The 19,766-nt window shown below is 33.9% G+C and overlaps 1 protein-coding gene across 2 annotated transcripts in view; it reads left to right on the forward strand.

Moving 5' to 3' along the window:
* The window catches only part of UGP (UDP-glucose pyrophosphorylase), a 48,805-nt gene extending 30,236 nt beyond the window's left edge, over positions 1-18,569 (forward strand). For both annotated transcript variants that reach the window (XM_071588102.1, XM_071588103.1), the window contains exons 2-12: positions 962-1,090; positions 1,786-1,893; positions 1,969-2,151; positions 2,229-2,434; positions 4,261-4,336; positions 8,259-8,414; positions 9,136-9,274; positions 10,062-10,199; positions 10,691-10,857; positions 15,667-15,771; positions 17,984-18,569. In XM_071588102.1, coding sequence (XP_071444203.1) covers positions 962-1,090; positions 1,786-1,893; positions 1,969-2,151; positions 2,229-2,434; positions 4,261-4,336; positions 8,259-8,414; positions 9,136-9,274; positions 10,062-10,199; positions 10,691-10,857; positions 15,667-15,771; positions 17,984-18,091 — 1,515 coding nt within the window. In that variant the 3' untranslated portion in view covers positions 18,092-18,569. The remainder of the gene's footprint in view (positions 1-961; positions 1,091-1,785; positions 1,894-1,968; positions 2,152-2,228; positions 2,435-4,260; positions 4,337-8,258; positions 8,415-9,135; positions 9,275-10,061; positions 10,200-10,690; positions 10,858-15,666; positions 15,772-17,983) is intronic.
* The last annotated feature ends 1,197 nt before the right edge of the window (positions 18,570-19,766 follow it).

A 19,766-nucleotide genomic window follows, 5' to 3' on the forward strand; every position in this document is an offset into this window, starting at 1 on the left:
GCCAAGCCACCCAACCAACCTGATTCCCTTTGGAAATAAAATAAGCCATATTTTATATAGTAACTTGCAATTGTTTTCTATGACTCATGCACTAGATATAAATGCTTTATTTTTCCTAAAGCATGTCTCCTGTCAATATTACCCATAATTGCAATGTACCTCCATTTTATTGTATTAATCAAAATTACCCACCAAATCAGGAAACGCATTTTGTAATTGTAATTAACTAGCAGTAGTTTCATGGGAGGTGACCGACAGCTAAGGTCATCTGCACCACTAGGAATGGATGGGAAAGGAAGGGTGGAGAGAAACCCGGCGTCGGTATTAGCCTACTCTTGTCTAAAGGTGTCAAGGGGTCTGCAGTTTAACGTCTCACCCTATGGATGTCGTTCTCACTCTAAGTGCTCTCCACAAAGCACCTCGAGTAGGAATCGGGGTACCACTGAAAAATATTCTACGCCACCGGTATTCAAACCCAGACCCTCCTGGTGGGAATCCTGTACATTAGCCACTGCACCATCTCAATCCCCTGTAAATAACAATGCAGGTTAAAAGTGGGTTAGGTTTCAGTTTTATAAATAACTTATTTGGCTCTAGATTTGCTGAAATTAGTGCTGGGACTGATCAATTTAAAACTTTCCCAAACCATGAATAGTATCATGTTTTCTGATGATTAGTTGGCATTGATGCAACTACCGGAAATGTAGAGGAAAATCAAAATGTCATTGTAATGGTTGTTTCATACTTAAAGATAAAATGTAATGATTTGCCAACTTAAATACAATTTCCACCATCAAATAAATTATACCTGTAAGTATTGGAATGTGAATTGGATTTTTTCTCATAAAATTGACTTCCATTGAATTTTAACTTTTTATGCAATATAAAGTTGTTAATCATAGATATTGAATGTGATAAACTTGTTACAAGTTTCATCCTTCAGTTTTTTTTACATTTTCAGCTTAAGAGTCACCAGAGAGTACCCTCAGGATCTCGAGAATTCAAAGAGTTAACAAAACGAGATGCTCAGGTTCAACTCATTCATGAATTGGAAAAGCTTCTTCAAACTGTCCCAGAAGAAAGGAGAACAGTAAGTCAAATCAAGTCATATAATTCATTACTCTCAAGATCATCATCAACTTATGTTAGGACATTAATTTTTCGGTTAGCTTTTATTTCATGAGTTGCTTAGAGCATGATTGTCTCCAAACCTGTGTAATTGTGTTGGAAAATGTAATATAGGCATATATGTTTGTGGTAACAAAGTAGAATTTCATGAATTTGATTCAGATCTGCCTATGAAATTTTTGTTAATCACTTGCACTTCTCTGCTTTATATTCTTTAAAAGTGAAATGTACTGGCTTTCTTATTTAAACTCAAATCGAAAGTTTTATTGAGTCATTTTGATTGATTTTTGGGGTAATTTTAAAATTTTTTCTTACCTTACTCTAATAATGATGTAGTTAATCAATATTTTGTTCATGATTCTCCTCGTATAACATATTTAACTAGGAAAGAGCATTAATGTAAGATTTCTTGCAGAAAGGTTTTTTGAACCTATGTTGACAACTTAATCAATGCTCAGAAAGTTTAATCGAAAAAATTGTAATTTTAATTTTCTTCAAAAATGCATTGTTGCAAATAAAGGTCATGATATTATAAAAAATGTGACTTATAGACAGACATCCATCTCTAGAATTTTTAATTTAATCTATCTTGAGTTAGTTTGAGTTATTTGAATTTTGCAATTGAAATTTAATTAATCCAAGTATCATCATTTACAGAACGTGAAAGGGGAATTTGACCGGTTTTCGGAATTATTTGGGAGATTCCTTCAAGAAGAGGGTCCATCAGTGGATTGGGAGCGTCTTGAAAAGCTTCCTGAAGATGCAGTAAGTGGTGCCACTTCTCTAGGAGGTTTCACTGAATTACCAAAGGCTTGATGTAAAAATTCTATTTGTTAAAAGGTTAGAGAATACAGTACATTGCCTGGACCTCCAACTGAAATGGTCAAGGAAATGCTCAGTGGCCTGGTGGTTGTCAAGCTTAATGGTGGTCTTGGGACTTCCATGGGATGTCGAGGTCCAAAATCTGTTATTCCTGTTCGATCAGACCTGACCTTTCTGGATCTTACAGTTCAGCAAATTGAGGTATGAACTACAAGATTATGTTTAAACACTATATTTTAGACATTGTCCATTTAAATTATGCATTATATTTTTTTCAGCATCTAAACAAGACCTATGATGCCAATGTTCCATTAGTATTAATGAACTCTTTCAACACCGATGAGGACACTGCTCGAATAATACGCAAATACAGTGGTCTTCAAGTGGAGATTCATACATTCAATCAAAGTTGCTTCCCACGCCTGAATCGTGACTCTCTACTGCCAATTACAAAAGATTGTAATGTTGAAGCTGACATTGAAGCGTAAGTCTGCAGCCTTCTAAATATTTACATCCTAGAGAAAAACCACATTTTTTCTTACATAACTACTTGTACTGTCCTTAGAGTATCTTGATGATTGTGTATGCATTAATAATGCTTATTTGGAGTGGAAAATTACAAATATTATTTTGTATTTCTTTTATTCATTTTCTTAATCATCTCCAAAAAAATTTATTATTACATGCTTTAGCAAAAATATATAACTAAATAAATATTAATAAACATGCACTTCTCAGAAGACAATTTATTTCATTTGATTTTAAATCCTTGGGGAACATTGTGTGCTTTATCAATTTAATTTAAATTTTTATATTACCCCTTCAAAATGTTTTTATGATATTACAAGTTTTCATAGTTTTTATGAAGAGTTCAAAACTTTATATTGCTGAGTGGAAGACTTTTACTTTTTGTGGTACATTTTCACACTAAATTCTGTGTCTTAACTGTATGGCTTTGTAGAAACTAAATGTCTTTAAAAATTAGCCAATCAAATGGCATAAATTAGGAATGCATGATGCATTGTTGAAATTACATTCCCAAATATGTCATTACTCTCAATAAATTAATAAATTTGATTTTTACTTCTTGCTACTCTTATATTTTAGTGTGCAATGTGTTTCAGTGTTATTATGTTATTTTGAGGTACATATTACAATGTACCTGAAGATGACATAGTAACATCGAAATGCTTTTTACATTCCAGTAGACGTATTATTAGGAGAGTTCGAACCTGATTTATTTATTCATAATGATTTTCCACAAATTAGAGACTGGATTAGTATTGATCATTACTCTCCTCTGAAAAAATTGATTGGCCAAATGTTGTCAAAAGGATGTTATAAGTAACCAGTCATGATTTCATCTGCACTTGAGGGTTTTTGATTTGTTATTTGGTTGGCAATCCAAAAACTATTCTGACAATCCCTGATATCTTTTATCTTTGGCATTAAGCTGTTAAGTACATTTTCCAGCACAAGCCACTTAAAAACATCCTTGTCTGACTTATCTGATTGAATAAAATTAAAAATGTACAGAGGGCATCATGCTTGTACAACAGAAAAAGTAGGGTAGCATTTTAGAATTAAATACAGATCTATGAAGATCAAATTTTTCTTATATGCATCTAAGGCAGCCAAAGACGGGACATCTCCATCAATGAATCCAATGTCATTGCCCCTGGGATTCAATGATGTGATATAGAATTTTTGCATTAGTAATGCTTCATTCTAGTCCTTTCATTTTTTGCTTCTATGCCAGTTGACCTTACAGATGAGCCATACACTGTATCATGGCTGACAACTTTTGCCATTTTGAATTTCTGAGCCAAATTGGAAATCAGATGATAAAACAGTGAAGCTAATGTTTCATACATACAATTTTCTCTTGCCCACTCTATTAGGTTCTTAAATTATACATCAAAGATAGATAATTTAAAAATTTTTATTGTTTATGCATAATTTAATCTTGCTTTTGGCAACATTTGTATTACAACTACTCAAAATTAATGCTGTGATAGAGTTGTAAACCCAAAAAATTTAAATTATTAAATTGAACACATTTGGTTCAATTAGAATTTGCTGTGATGTGTACTCTCAGAGATGCTTCACTTGCCAATTCGGTACCTAACTTACCTTTGTGTAGGAAACAATATGAATATGTAATTTTGAGTTCAATTTTCAATAAATTTATCACTCAATTTGCTGTTCACCTTAATATTTTGCTAGTTATTTGGTCATTATTTCTTTATGAAATAATGTTTTAATATTGTGTAACATATTGGTTATATGTCTGCTTTGCTTAACCTCCAGGTGGTATCCACCCGGTCATGGTGACTTTTATGAAAGTTTTCAGAATTCTGGTCTTTTAAGGAAGTTCATAGAACAGGCAAGATTATTTCCATATTTGCAATTAACCTGTAGCTTGTGAATGCTTTGCTATATTTAGCTTGTGTTGCCATTTCTGCTTTTTAGTTGTTGCCTGCTTCCAATTTTGTGATTTTTTTCATTATTGTTTTTGGTCATCCTCCATAGCAATTCATACATATTTCATATTTTTGTTAACCTTTCTCTAATGTTTTTAATTATAAGTTCTTATAAAAGTTGTTGTGGTTCATTTAAATGTTTCAATACAGTGATTCTTCACTGAATAAATAAACTTGGTATTTTTTCATCCAAAAAATTTTATTATACTGTAATACCACTGGTTTTCATGCGTAGGCAACATCATCAGGTATATTAGTATATGTATCTATCTATGGCTATTCCCCTTTGCCTTGAAACCGGAAGTATTATTATAAAATTTTTTGTGTGATAGAATACCAAGTTTATTTATTCAGTGGTCATGAATTTTCACAAAGTAGACAAAGTAGAGCCTTAAACCATAGAATTCACATTGATTCTTCTTTGGTTTTTGTTTATTCAACAATGGAGGATGTATATCACTATGAAAGATGTCATTCTGCATCAATATTTCTTCTGTAGTGCTCTATGAAAATGAGAGAGAGAAAATATTCACACTTTTGGAAATGATTAAGAATCTCCAGTGCTAGGAATTTGGGGAGGCACCTCCACGAAAGAAAGATCAAAGATTCAATTGCCACTTTCATTCATTAGTATCTTTTTTCTATGATAATTGGCCTGGTGTGGAGGGATTGCTTTTCACAAACATTCTGCAGCAGTCTCATAGGGAAACAGATGCAGGGTCAGAAAGCTTGGAAGACTCATGATGTATATTACCAGAGGTAGCCACCATAATGATTTTATGGTCAAAAAATGAAGGACATGACTCACAGAATCCTCTACGACACTGTCTTCTTGTCTTACCCATAATTACTACTCCCTCATCTTATGCATTGCAATTCTTGGATCCATTTCCTGACGCTCAATTTTGTATATGCATTGGCCACGCAGTATTCATAGTCATTGAGCGAACAATAGGAATCTGGGTTTGACTTAGCTGATCATTGCCCACCTCATCCTAATTGGTTCTTTCATAGTTTTGTCCGAGGAACCTTTTTCTTCTTTTCCATCTATCCCACCTATAAATAAGTGAAAAATATTAGGGAATCAATTACACTCATCAAATTGATTAAAACAAAGTATGTTTTTAAATTGTAATGCTGATTCTATGAATTAATTCATGAAATCAGACTCTGCCTGCTCTATATGGAAGTTAAGTGAACAAATAATTGGGCCTTTCAATAAATTAAGACTCCTGAAGCAGAGTTTAAAATCTCTTCCACTGTATTAAATGGGGTTAATAAAAAATCATTTGAATTTAATGGTGACTGTTTGTTGAATTTTACTACCGACTGAAAGGTCTCACATGAAAATTTCAAGTGACACTTGGGCACAAAACTCTGACAATCCAAGTAGTGTAATTATGTGGATAGTTTCATGGGAAATTACGGGTGGCAAAAAGGTTTTAACTGGCTCCCCTATGTTTAATCTTTGAATTTCTTACAAGTATACCAAGAGTAAATTCAGAGTTTAGCCATATCCCTGCCTATTGAAACCAACCTTTGGGTCAAATGCTTTCAGAAACTTGCAGAAGTTGCTTTGTTATTAACAATATCTATTGCTGAATGCATTCCGCCCAATGAGCCAAATCCATTAAATATATATTTGTAAAATCCTTTGTTTAACTGTTGTGAAAAATGACTTGGTATTTTCCAAACTATTATTTAACACTGGATCAATGAATTTCACTGTGCATTAGAATATTTTAAAAATATTTTACAATCTGGTTTAATGCATCATACCGAAAGGCTATAAAATGTGAAGTTCATATTTGTTGAGAATATCATTTGCAGGAAGTCATGTCTGACTCTGAAAATTAATATATATGTTCATGAATGTACTTGGCTATATATTGGCTAAGTAGATACGTATACTGACTACTGTTTGAATTCCTTGCTTTGTCAAAAAATATGCATGATTTGGGGATACCTTTTAGATTTCAGATACACTTCACTATTTTTACCCCAGCAGTTTTACCTGGCTTATGTGATTTCATTGATTGTACCTTTAATTTAATGTGTTATTGGCCGAATGGCAAGTTTTTGATCTAGGGATGCTCTGATGATGTGAGTTAAATCCAAGTGATTAAGTATTAAGTGGTATCCTGTTAGATTTATATTCCAGGTTATCATTTAGAAAATATTGTTTCTCTTCACTCTCATTAGCTTCCCAATTTCCTGTCTAGTCATTAGCTTTAAATTAGTTGGCTAGGCATTTGTCAATAAGTGTAGAAGTTGGACTGGCAAATTTAAATAATTAACTGATGTTAAGTGACCTATTCACAATCTATCAGCGAAAAAAGTTCAATATAAATTCCTAAGTACCACCGTTTTCTTTCTGTTAATTAAAAATAAGTATTATTACTGTTTTGAATTTAGTTAATAACCTACTTTATAAATCTGTCTTAAGAATATGTAACCATGTCGAGGATTTCCTGCTTATTGGGATAATTTAGAGATGTTATAAGATTTTTTTATGTATATTAAGTAGGAAAGAGAAAGCAAAGACAGAAATGATTTATAGCTGTGACAAAATGAAATTATCAATATCAATATCTGGATTTAGACTCCATGAAATTAACATATATTTCATTCATTCTTGACATTCATGAGAGCCTCAAATTGTTTTCACATGAAGTAAAAGGATTCTTACAATTTATGAGTCTGAAAACTTATCCCATGAAGAAGACCCTAAAGTAGGACTTTCACTGCTACTTCTAATATGTATTACCTAAACAATCTTCTTATACACTGATTCTAAGGATAATTATCTTATATTGTGAAATGAGAGAAAGAAAAAAGTAATTCAGTGAGTGAAAATGGATGATGGTGCTTGGGGAGGGAGAGTGAGGGAGGAGGGAAGATTAAAGATCACCCTTTGGTATATGTTCCAAATGGAGGTACATTACCATTTCTGCATAAACTTAATTAAGTAAGTTGTGACCTGTGGAAATGATGGACTTCGAGAATCGAAACAACTGTGTGGTCGTCTAAAGTTAAATGAAGACAATGGCACGTTTCATTACAGTGTAGAATGTAATTTTTGTGTAATGCACATTAATTAATAACTTAAACGTTGTTTTGTTGTATAGCCAAATGTATACTGCCCTTGTCTTTTTAATTAAACTGTTGGACACTACCAAGTAGTAGTGTATAAGACATTCCCCTATCATCATTCATATAAAACTCTATGCATGAAAGTAACATGACTTTCTTCCACAAAATAAATCCACCTATGTTAATCTATTCTGATGAGTGAATTTTTAGATTAAATAGGAGATGTACTCCAATCATCACATCCAGTACTTTGTACATATTTCGATGCTGGACTCATTATTTTATTTTTGCATTCATGTCAATTTTTGAACAAATGAGTCTCCAGTAAATAAAGGAAGGGTGTTGCATAATAACTATTTGTGTTCAGATTTGTGTTTTTGCTGAGCATGTTAAGCATTTATATGTTTATAGTCCTTCTGTATTTCACATGAATAATGGGTGTAATCAAAAAGAAACATAGGGGCTGGGCTGTTTATTTGTTATGTGCTTACATTTTTCAGATAATGTAGAAATCAGTTATTGGTTTTTGAAGGCATATTTCACTCTCCTTAATCATTTTTGTTGCAATATAGTTAGATACAAAAAAAGATCTCTCTCCTGGTGAAGGATGGCTAGATACTAATTTGTAAATCTTGTAATTGCTTATTTTTACTAAGCCATATATGGTATGGAAATTTATTTCATAATCATGTTTTATATCCAAATTAAAATGCCAATTTCAATTTTCTTTAGGGTCGCAAGTACTGTTTCATCTCTAACATTGATAACTTAGGAGCAACAGTGGACTTAAGTATACTTAATCTACTAATGAATCCATCAGAAAATGGACACAAAGCAGCATCTGAATTTGTTATGGAAGTTACTGATAAGACTAGGGCTGATGTCAAGGTGAGAACACAGGGACTTAGATATATTTACACAAATTACATGTAGTAGGTTATAGTACTGCTACTGTTCATGGAATTGTTCACGTTTATTTTCTCATGTCTTATTGGTATTTTTGTCATTAATCCTAAAGTTTCTTGTGTGGAGAAGAAAATCTGCCATTTGAAGTTCTGGGGAACAGAAAATTTAGGCATTTCAATCACATTTGTTATCATTTTCTTGTTAGTTCTAGGATTGCTTAGTATGGAGACATTAGTTTTTCAGCCTTAAAGGCTGGGTAGAAGAAGGAAAGGAAAGTTTGCATTCTCCTTTCATTAAATATTTGTGTGATGCAATCGCCTTCAAATCAATAATTTTGTAAATTTTCTAGTGGTATTGGGTGCATTGGAGTTTTTTAAATGAGAGCTTAAATTTCAGTTAACACAAGACAATGAGGGCATGATGATGAAGTGATTCTTGATTTGTAATCAATCTATGAATTCAAATAAGGTGATGGTGTTTGGGGGGGAAGGGGGTGCGGCTGACTCGCCTGTGAATAGTTTGTTTGCCTGTTCATTAATATACTTTATTCCCCCATCTTTCACTCCTTTACTCCACCCTATTACCTTCCCTGCCTCATCAATTGCAACCCTGCGCTGACTACAGATTTTTTAATGTTTACCTAGGTTATATGTATTGAATTTATGGTTAATTTTGATTTAAATTCCATTTATTATGTTTATAGGGTGGTACCTTGATTAATTATGAGAATAAGCTGAGGCTGCTTGAAATTGCTCAAGTTCCCAAGGAACACATAGATGACTTTAAATCAGTAAAAACCTTTAAGTTCTTCAATACCAACAATCTGTGGGTGAAGCTCGATGGTAAGAATGGAATCTTGTGAATTAAGGCATTTTCTGCTAAATCCCTCATTTGTACTAGTAATGCATCAATTACTAGATTATATAAATTCACATATATTTCATGAGCTTATTTAATTTCATGCATGTTTAACATACATGTATGCCATTGTAGTAACTCATTCAGTTCAAGTTTATTGCCAATCTCTGCTTCAGAAATGTAATACCTATTTCTTAATGCCCCTGCTTTTTCTTTATTTTTTAGTTTTTTTGGGTTAAATTTTTCAAAGTGGCAGATAATATATTTTATGTAGTTTTTTACATTTAATATTTTAGCATGACTTTTTAATTCTTAGTAAAAAGTTAAATTGCAGAAAAATATTTTAATAGATTTGGTGCATAAGTATATGTATCCACAGGTTGAATCATGGACTCATTTCTCAAAGCTATGCTCTTGATAACTACTGAAAGTAAATTAATATGAATAATGCCAGCAGTCAGGATTTACATTGTAATTGTTAAATGTAGAATGAATCAACAAATATATTTATTTAGCCTTGCCTCCAGTTTGCCTTGTGCAAGCATTCGATCATAATCAATGACATAGGGGACCATATTCTTCAAAGGTTCACTCAGTGTAATGCCCTTTTATTTTTAGTTTTAGTTAAGCTTGAATTTCAGAGGTTCATAATTGAAACATTTCCCAAAATGCAGGAATGTTCCTCCTCTAAAATTTGATGTGCAGTTAATTAATACTGACTGTAGAGTTTTTGGTGTAATCTCTTATTGGAAAATTTTATTTTTGCTACAGCTATTGAGCGTGTTCTTAGGCATGGCACTCTCAATATGGAAATTATTGTGAACAAGAAAACTGTCCCAAATGGGCTCAATGTTATACAGCTGGAAACAGCTGTTGGTGCAGCCATGAAATCATTTGAAGGCGGTCTTGGTGAGTATTTTCATATTTTATTTGACTTGAAATGACCAGTTCTAATCCTTGAGTCAGAGACTGATGGATTAATAAACAGCACATCTGAAACTTCTGAAGCCATAACATGTAAACCTGTAGTGCAGGAACATTTTCAATCTTGGGAGGGAATGCACCTTTCTTGTTTGCCTATTTACAAAGTCAAACCAAAAAAATCACAATATTGTGTTGCCTAGTTTTTTTTCAATGATATTGTAAATTTATGAAATAAAAACATTTTCGTGATTATTTGTAAAGTACATAAAACATTAAATGGGCAAAAGTCCCATAATTTTTCAAAAGCTTATACATAATAGCCAAGTTAAGTGGTCAATTTATTACTGCTTGGCATTGTTGGTTTAAGTTTAATATGAGTTAACTAGTGTTGAAATCTACATAGTTTATTGTAAACATGTAGTCTAATATCTTTTAAAAATGAATCATTAATTAAAAATTATAAATATTTGTTTCAGGAATAAATGTTCCGAGGAGCCGCTTTTTGCCAGTTAAGAAAACATCTGACTTAATGCTTGTTATGAGCAATCTATACAGTCTAACTAATGGTTCACTTGTCATGTCACCTCAAAGAATGTTTCCGACTACGCCATTGGTAAAGTTAGGTGACAATCACTTTGCTAAGGTAAAATACCATTCTATTTACAATTTTTATTCTGTTAATTTCCTTGAAAAATGTTTTAAGGGAAGATATTATTATGAAATGTATGCTCAAGACTAGTATTTTGAATCTCTGTATTTCCACCGTTCCTCTGTGTTTGAGGTACTAGTGGAGGTTTGGAACAGAAATGTATTCAGAGAAATTAATGCTTTTCTTACAAAAAGTCACATTGGGCATAATATTTTGTGGATTGAAACTGTTTGATATACTACCTTGATCAAAAAAGTTCCCGGAATAACCACCGTGTGGCGCTCCCATCGTTCCGATTTGAGTTCTGTTTTTTTTGTTAAATTGGTACATCTGTTGTTGATATTCCCTTTAAATCTTAGTGTCATAACTTGACATTTGCAAAAGTTACGTAGCCAAGAGTACATCTATCTCTGTGTGTGTTGGCGATTTTTTACAATTTCAGAAATTGATTTAAATTTGCAACAACGAACTTGTATTAAATTTTGCGTAAAAAACGGATTTAGTGGCGCACGGACGTTGGAAAAGTGTTTCGGCAACGATTCTCTAAAAAAAATGGTCGTTTACCAGTGGCACGAGCGGTTCAGAAGTGGTCGTGAGTCAATCGAAGATGATGAACGCAGTGGCAGACCATCGACATCGAAAGTCGGTGAAAAAATTGATAAAGTAAAAGAAATGTTGGTCAATAACCGCAAATTAACCATCAGAGAAATAGCGGAGGACTTGAACATTGCCTATGGATCCGCCCAAGACATTGTGGTTAATGATTTGGGTTTCCGTCGTGTAGCAGCAAAGTTGGTGCCGAAAGACCTCAATTTCATGCAAAAAAGAGACCGTGTTGACGTCGCAAAAGACATGATTTGCGAGGCTGAATCCGATCCCACATTCATCAAAAGGATCATTACTGGAGACGAGACGTGGGTTTATGAGTACGACACGCAATCCAGACATCAGGCAAGTGAATGGCGTTCACCAAATGAGCCGAGACCAAAAAAACCACGTCGTTTTCAGTCAAAAAAGAAGGCAATGCTGACGGTTTTCATGGATTACAACGGTGTAGTGCATCATGAATTTTTGCCAGAAGGCCAGACAGTAAACAAAGAGTATTATTTGGGCGTTATGAGACGTTTGCGTGAAGCAATTCGCCGAAAGAGACCAGAAATGTGGGCAGAAAACTTGTGGATTTTGCACCATGATAACGCACCGTCGCACAGTGCTATCATTATTCGTAATTTTTTGACGAAAAATGCAACAAATACCATCCAACAGCCACCGAATTCACCTGATTTGGCTCCCTGTGACTTCTTTCTGTTCAATCGATTAAAAAAACCATTACGGGGAACGCGTTTTAGCAGCCGAGAGGAAGTAATGGAAAAATCGCAGGAAGCACTGATGGACATACCGAAAACCGACCGTAACTTTTGCAAATGTCAAGTTATGACACTAAGATTTAAAAGGAATATCAACAACAGATGTACCAATTTAACAAAAAAAAACAGAACTCAAATCGGAACGATGGGAGCGCCACACGGTGGTTATTCCGGGAACTTTTTGATCAAGGTAGTATGTAGTTGTCAGATCATTTTGAAGCTCTATTTTGGAAAGCATAAAAACTCTTTTCCTAAGCATGTTTCATTTTAAAATAAGTCATCTGATGAGCATAAGCATCTCTGTTGAGTCTGATGTGTGTCATTAATGCCAGGCTAATATAGAAGGGAGATAATGGCATTATCTTGTAATTCATTCTCAAATTTGAAGACCTGTCCTGAGGCATTTTGCTTCTTAGCTATCTTGTAATGATTTGTTTCATTGCTGAAAAAACTTATCTCTAACCTGCTGAACTAACTGGCAGACCAGCAGCAGCTTAAAATAGTTAGAAGAGATTGGTTGTAAATTCTTTCTGTTCATCTGATTTTTGAATGTAAAAGGAAAATGTTACAATAATTCAATCTGTAGTGAAAAGAATCCTTTTTCTATTTTATTTTTTTAACCATTTAGAAGGATATTTAGATGGGATCCTCCGTAAAAATATTTTTAATTATGATGAAAGTAATTTTGTTTATGGTCCAGGATAAACCAGTCATCGTTAATACAGAGGAACATGGCCACCAGAAGTTGTGAAAGACATTTCATTAGGTAGCATGTCAGTCCTACTGGCTGCTTCTGCAAGTGGGAGTATTTTTGCCCTATTACACTGCATATAAGGCTGGGTATGATAAACCTTCTTGGCCCTAAAGTACGTTCTGGAGAGAATTTTTTGAGCCATTTATTTGAGGAAGTTTGAAAATTGTGTATGGAGTTTAATATTTAATTTTTACCAGTTCCCCTAAAGTTTATGCATCTTTGCCAGCCATTAGATGTGGCATTTTTCGGACCCCTTAAAGGTGGCTTGGAGAAAATGCCTTGGCAGATGGAAATAATGCAATGTGATTGTTCTCCCAAAGTCTGAAGTTCCAAGAATGCTGAAATTAGCACTGGAGGCAATTTGATCTTCTCATAAGGATTGCATTTGCACAGGGTTTATAGATACAAAAATAGTGCTTTCCAATCCAAAAAGAAGTCCTTGGCAGAATTCCAAATTTTAAGGAGTCAACCGTGGACCAAGAATGTGATAATTCTTGGACAAAATCATTTGTTCAAATTCTTCGAGATGGTAGTCTAATGAAAATTCCAGAAAAACAGAATCATAGAAGAAAAGTGCCTCCAGGAGCAGGGAAAACTCAGTTCTGGGACATTGGAACAAACTCTAATGCAGATACTGGGGATGCTGGGTCAAGTACTACAGATACTGGGAAGGGTGTAAATTTCAGATTGCCTTCAACTTGAGGACTGGAGAGATAAAACTCGAAGAAGATAGAACTCTGGGTACTGGTTACCTTGTTCTACGAGGGTCATCCGGAAAGTAGTACCCGTTCGTGCCGCATGAAGTGCTGACGACGCGAGTAGCCGCTGGACAAGGTCAGATAGCTTCAGTGGCTTGTCTGCCTTCTCTGAGCCAAGTTGCGTGACGCTAGCATTGCCTGTGTTGTTTCTGTGATTGTTTACAATGTTTAAAAAAATTGAGAACGCCGCCAGTTGTGAAGTGAGGGCAGTGATTAAATTCCTCAATGCAAGAAACGTTCGCCCATGTGATATTCATCGCCAATTAAAGGAGGTGTATGGAGACAATGTAATGGACGAGTTGTCTGTTCGGCGGTGGTGTCGCAACTTCAACATGGGGAGGGGGAACACACACGACGATGAGCGTTCGGGGAGACCGTCTGTCATTACAGACCAACTGGTGAGCTCAGTTGACGAATTCGTGAGGAACGATCGGCGCGTCACAATTGATGACATCTGTGAGCATTTTCCCAATGTTTCTCGAACAATTGTTCATGAAATTGTTAAACACCATCTGCATTATGCAAAAATTTGTGCAAGATGGGTCCCTCGCGTATCTCAATGAGCTGGCGGCGAAGGACTATGCAGCAGGAATACAGAAACTTGTCACACGTTATGACAAATGCCTTAATTTGCTTGGAGATTATGTTGAGAAGTAGTTTAAAGTATCCTCTTTCAAATAAAATTTTTTATGTTTGTTAATATTTACTTCTGTGTCTTTATTTCACGAACGGGTACTACTTTCCGGATGACCCTCGTATCATGGTTGGGGACTAATGAAAGGAATACTTTTTTGGGCAAGGCTAAATTCATGCCAGGAATTGTATCACTTGACCTATCTTTTTGAGCGCCTTTAGTTCTCCAATGTGAAACCAGAGTTTAAAAAGCAAAATAATGTTGCTTTTTCAACAAATACTAATGAATAAATTGAGTAGCTTCAATAATTTTATGGACAATTATTAGGAAAAATATTTATTGGTTGAAATCTCACTGTTGTGTGCCGTGACTTTGACTGAAGTACTTTATTGTTTTAAAAATATTCTGTTGCTTTCAGAAAAACTTTGACATTATTTTCATTAATAAGGATTGCTTTCATTTAAAACATTTTAAGTCATCCCATTTTATGGTAATTGTTGGTTACAATGATGGAATGGCGAAAGAGAAGTGTCACACAACCAGGAGTGTGAAATAATCATGAAACAAAAGTGGGCATGTGGCATAATCTATTCTAACAGGCAAATACTTGGCATAATCTAATCTATACTTGTATTTGATACGATATAAGTCTGAGATGCATATTGGCTGTAGAAACAATATTTCACCAATTTTGTACTTAGCATCTGAATTGTTTGATGCTGCATTTAGGTCCCCTTTTATTAGCATATCCTATTTATTGCAAGATGAACTTCGATTCAACCAATTCACTTGAGTAAGTTTTTGTGGATGATCAGTTCATCCGAATTGGTTAATAATCCGTTCAAAAGGATATCACTATCTGAAACACCAACAGGAATAGTTTTTCAATTTACACGCCAGATTTTGTGTCAGTAGCAATTAATTTATCTTAATGCATAAAAATTTTGAGTTAAGCATCTCAGTATTGTATCCAAACTGCTATTTTAGGAAAATTACGAGGCTTCCCAAACATTTCAAGCAAAGAAACTGGGCTCTTATATGGAAAGATGAGGTCTACTGGGGGCAGATTCCTTGCCCTCTACTTGGTTATGGCACTGATGATGTGATATAAATAACTGACCCTCTTAATTTTATACAATAGTTTGGATCAAGAATGAATAGTGTGTGTTTTTGTTCTTTCCAGTCCAATTAACATGATCCTTAATGCTCCAAAATTGATGTAAAGTGTTGGAATATATTCTTTTTTGTATTTACTTAATATATTCAACCTGTTGAAATCTTTTTCTGTAGGTAAAGGAGTTCAATAATCGCTTTGCAACAATTCCTGATATGATGGAATTAGACCACTTAACAGTGTCAGGAGATGTAACCTTTGGAAGAGGTGTTTCACTCAAGGTAAGGCTTTCTAATTTCTAAATGTGGACGGGAAGATAAATTTTTCATGATCTGTCAGAAACTCTTTAGCAAGAAAAATATATAGAATTTTAAGACTTATTTCTCACTATTAAAAGTTCTTTTTGCCACCCTGGTGGCCTTCGTAGCTCTTTGATCCTGGAAAGTCTTTGCTTTTCGGCTGGTTTCCCAGGGATCAACCAACCAGAATTTACAAAACAGTTTACCCCAGGTGGGACTCGCTAGTAATTTTTGGGTTGTTCCATGGGTGCATCAGTCATTTGTTAAACTATGTTGGTAGTTCACTAGCTTTTCATTGTTATGATAGCATATTTTTTTAGTTCATCAGTTTTTACAAAGATATTGCTGAATCCTCAGTTGAAATTCCTTATATTCCAAAGCCACCCAACGGCAGTCCAGCTACCTAGTAAACATTCAGTCTCAAAACCTCATCATTTTTCTTATGAATGTGATACTAATTACTAAAATTAAAATTTTTTGTGATCAACATGCCAAACATAACAGTTTCAGGTTTAACTTTGTGGAATGCCTGCATGATGAGGGTAAATAAGAAACTTTACACTTCCTCAATAAAGATTTAATATTTCAGAACCATGGTTTCGATGCTGTGCATCATCGAAACCATGGTCGCGAAGTAGTAAATCTTTATTATTGAATTGTAAAGTTTCTTTTTTACCCTCATCATCAGCATTCCACTTACCTGTCACATTTTCTGTAAGTTTATTGCTCTCAGGCTATCTGTAACTAATTTCTTAGATCACAATTCCTGTCCCCATGTCCTCTGTTCTGATTGTTATCTTTTACAATTTGATTCCCTTCACATTAAGTCTCTATCAGGACTAATATTGTATGATAAATAATTAATGTCAACAGCCTTATGTGTATATTTCATTAGCCGTGCATTTATGAAACCTTCTCCTGGTCTGTAATTGGCAGATATCTATTATTGTCAAGTAGTTTTCTTTTAATATTGTGCTCTTTTTATTGTACCCTGGGTAAAATTGTGGTTAATGATAGGTTTTAGTTTAACTTCAATCCAACTGACACATCAGGCTGATACCTAGCTGAATAACTATTTACACCGTTTAACCATATGGGTTGACTGTTTAACTGCACAAAATGGTTAAACATGGGATGTTCTTTATGATTAATCCCTGTTAGGTTAGATGATAGAGAATAGTCAAAATTCAATTTCCCCCCAAAAATAAAGGTGGTTATTGATCTATATACCTATCTCTTGCCACTTTCACCATAAGTCAGCTGTAAAAAAAATTTCAGAATCTCACATTGAGGTATTTTGTGAAATTGATGAGATAACTGCAGTGTTTTAATTATTTGAAATATTTTAATAGAAAGGATAATTCTCTGGATACTCTATAAATCGAAATAATGTTTTGTTTGGAAGGCAACAAACTCACTGGGCTCTATAGGAAATAAAGTTATATTACTTATGTGGATGTGTGGGCCAAGAAACTCAATGGTGTGGTTTACATGCCTTGCCGAAACCCATACCTTACAGTGATAATTTGGAATAAACTGTTTACAGTAAACTAATGTGTATGATTGATTAATTGGCTGATCTAAACCATTTTAAGCTGTTACTGGTTTTCACCATCTAAGTATTCCTGTATATTATTCTTTTATGACATGCCCAATCCCACAGGATACACTTTGTTTGAAATTTGTTATCCCCTCAACCCCCCTTATACCTATAATTAGAAATGAAAACTATTCCTTTGGCCAAGGTAATTTTAAAAAATATTTTATCTGCTTCCAACAAAGTGAAAATTGCCATCTCTCTAAATGAGTGTCTGTCGTGTCACATGATTGTGTGTGAAGCTTTTTGTATGATATTTGTGAGGGTTAATTGAGCTTGAAAATAAATTCTTGGCCCTCTAAAGCAACTTTTAAAGGTAGTGTTAGATCTTTCAGTAACTTCTGATTCACTTACTTACTTGTATTGGCAAAAGAGTAACAAATTTGCAGTAACCAATCAAATGGCCAAATAAAAACTCTGTCCTATTGTATAAAAAGATTGTAAAGTTCTTAAGGAAGATTTATGTATGAATAAAATATTTGAGATCGAATTTAAACCTAATTGTAATAAAATGCTCAAAGTAAATTCTCTTGAAATGTATTTTGTGAGGACAGGTAGATGTATTAATTATATTTTTAATATTTTTTTTCCTTTCAGGGAACTGTGATCATAATAGCAAACCATGGTGATCGTATTGATATTCCATCAGGAGCACTGTTGGAAAATAAAATTGTGTCTGGTAATTTGAGGATACTGGACCATTAAGGAAACGGAAGTGTGTTGTAATTAGCCCATAGGCCTGTGAATTACCATGTTCCAAAGACACCTCACTTAATATGAATGCAAAACGTAACAATATTTCTGCACACACTATTTACGAAAATGATATTGTGTATATACTCTGTGTGATGTAAAATAATTCTTTGTACTCTTCTTTTATATTAATCCCACTATTAAATGAAATAATGTCAGTTGTGACAAATTGTGAATTTCAAATAAAGTACAATTAGGACTTCCAGTTAGTGAAAATGTTCTGTAGAGACTTAATGTTGATAAAATTTATATATTTGGAACAGATGTTGATGTTGAAGTGATTTTGAAGGAAATTTATTTTACAGATTATACATACACATATTTTGGAGAATGTATTGTACTTGACTATCAATTCAAAAATGTTATGATCAAGTGTGGAAATATTGTATGTTAAGTGCATAGCACTATATTAAATTGCAATTACAAAAGGCATTTATAGCAAAAAATTTACGAATGTTTCATATCCATGAATACAAAGTAAATTAGTAATTAGCTAGCTCTATGACTTGTATGACATATTTCATCCATATTTCCGTCCATCATTACCCAAATCCTATATCTGCATGTTAAAAAGAGGATGCCCTTAATTAAAAATGCATTTTTAATCCTGTAGCACTTGCTTAAAACATGTTTTCAATTTTTTTGGCAAGATGAAATATTTAGCTTATTAAATTAAACAGTGTTAAACTAGACATACAGCTGTGGTAGGAATAACTATCAACATTTGAGATATTTTCTATCGGGTGAATTTTATACTAAAATGATACCTCTATTATTCTATCAAGGGTGCTGTCACAATTCCATGTGAAAGGACATCAAAATATTGTGTATTTTGGTAATAGAATGAAGGTGTGATTGGATTTATAACAATTTGAAGTGGAGCGAGTAGTTTATATACGTGCATAAAATAAAATTTAAATATCGAATCGCCGGAAGTTAAAATTAGAAAGTAAATTATAGCGTGCAATCATTTCCCACTGGAGTTTTTCTTAAATTTTGGTTAAGTAGTTGACTTAAAATTGCTCAAAAAACCGGCTGGCCATAGGTTTAGTCAAATTTTATAAGTTCTCGTGTTAGTTGGGAAATCGCATGGGACATGAATATGCCACCTTTCGTATCAGTATGTAGAAACCCACGCCAATTGGCTGTAGTATGGAGGGATTTTTTCTAGCGCTACTTATCAATTAGCGCTACTCAACTGTTCAGGAATTGTTTCAACCGAAATTGCTACGGCAATTTGGTGCAATTGAAGTTGTTCAATTATCTCCAACCATGAATCCCGCTTCGAAAGTGTGAAATAGTCAATATCTTAGCAAAGAGAGAATAATGCAGTGTTCCTTGATGTGTATAAACAAGGGAGAAAGCCCTATTTCGTGAAGTGAAAAAGGCCAAAACTGAATATCGCATTCCTGTTTCTGTATGTACAGGTATGTTAAACCGTCTTCCCTATCATTTAAACATGAAACGGAAATACGAATATAAATGAGTTCTGACATTAATTTAACCAAGGTATAGTAGTATTAACATAGTGTGAATTAGTTTAACGATGTGAGGAGGTAACAGATGTAAAACTGTGTGCGACGTACACTCGAGGGGACGATGGAGTTAGTCCCGGTTTCACGAATTT

Source organism: Hetaerina americana, unplaced genomic scaffold (genome assembly GCF_022747635.1).
Source record: "Hetaerina americana unplaced genomic scaffold, ioHetAmer1.1.p SCAF_3, whole genome shotgun sequence".
Classification (NCBI taxonomy): Eukaryota; Metazoa; Arthropoda; class Insecta; order Odonata; family Calopterygidae; genus Hetaerina; species Hetaerina americana.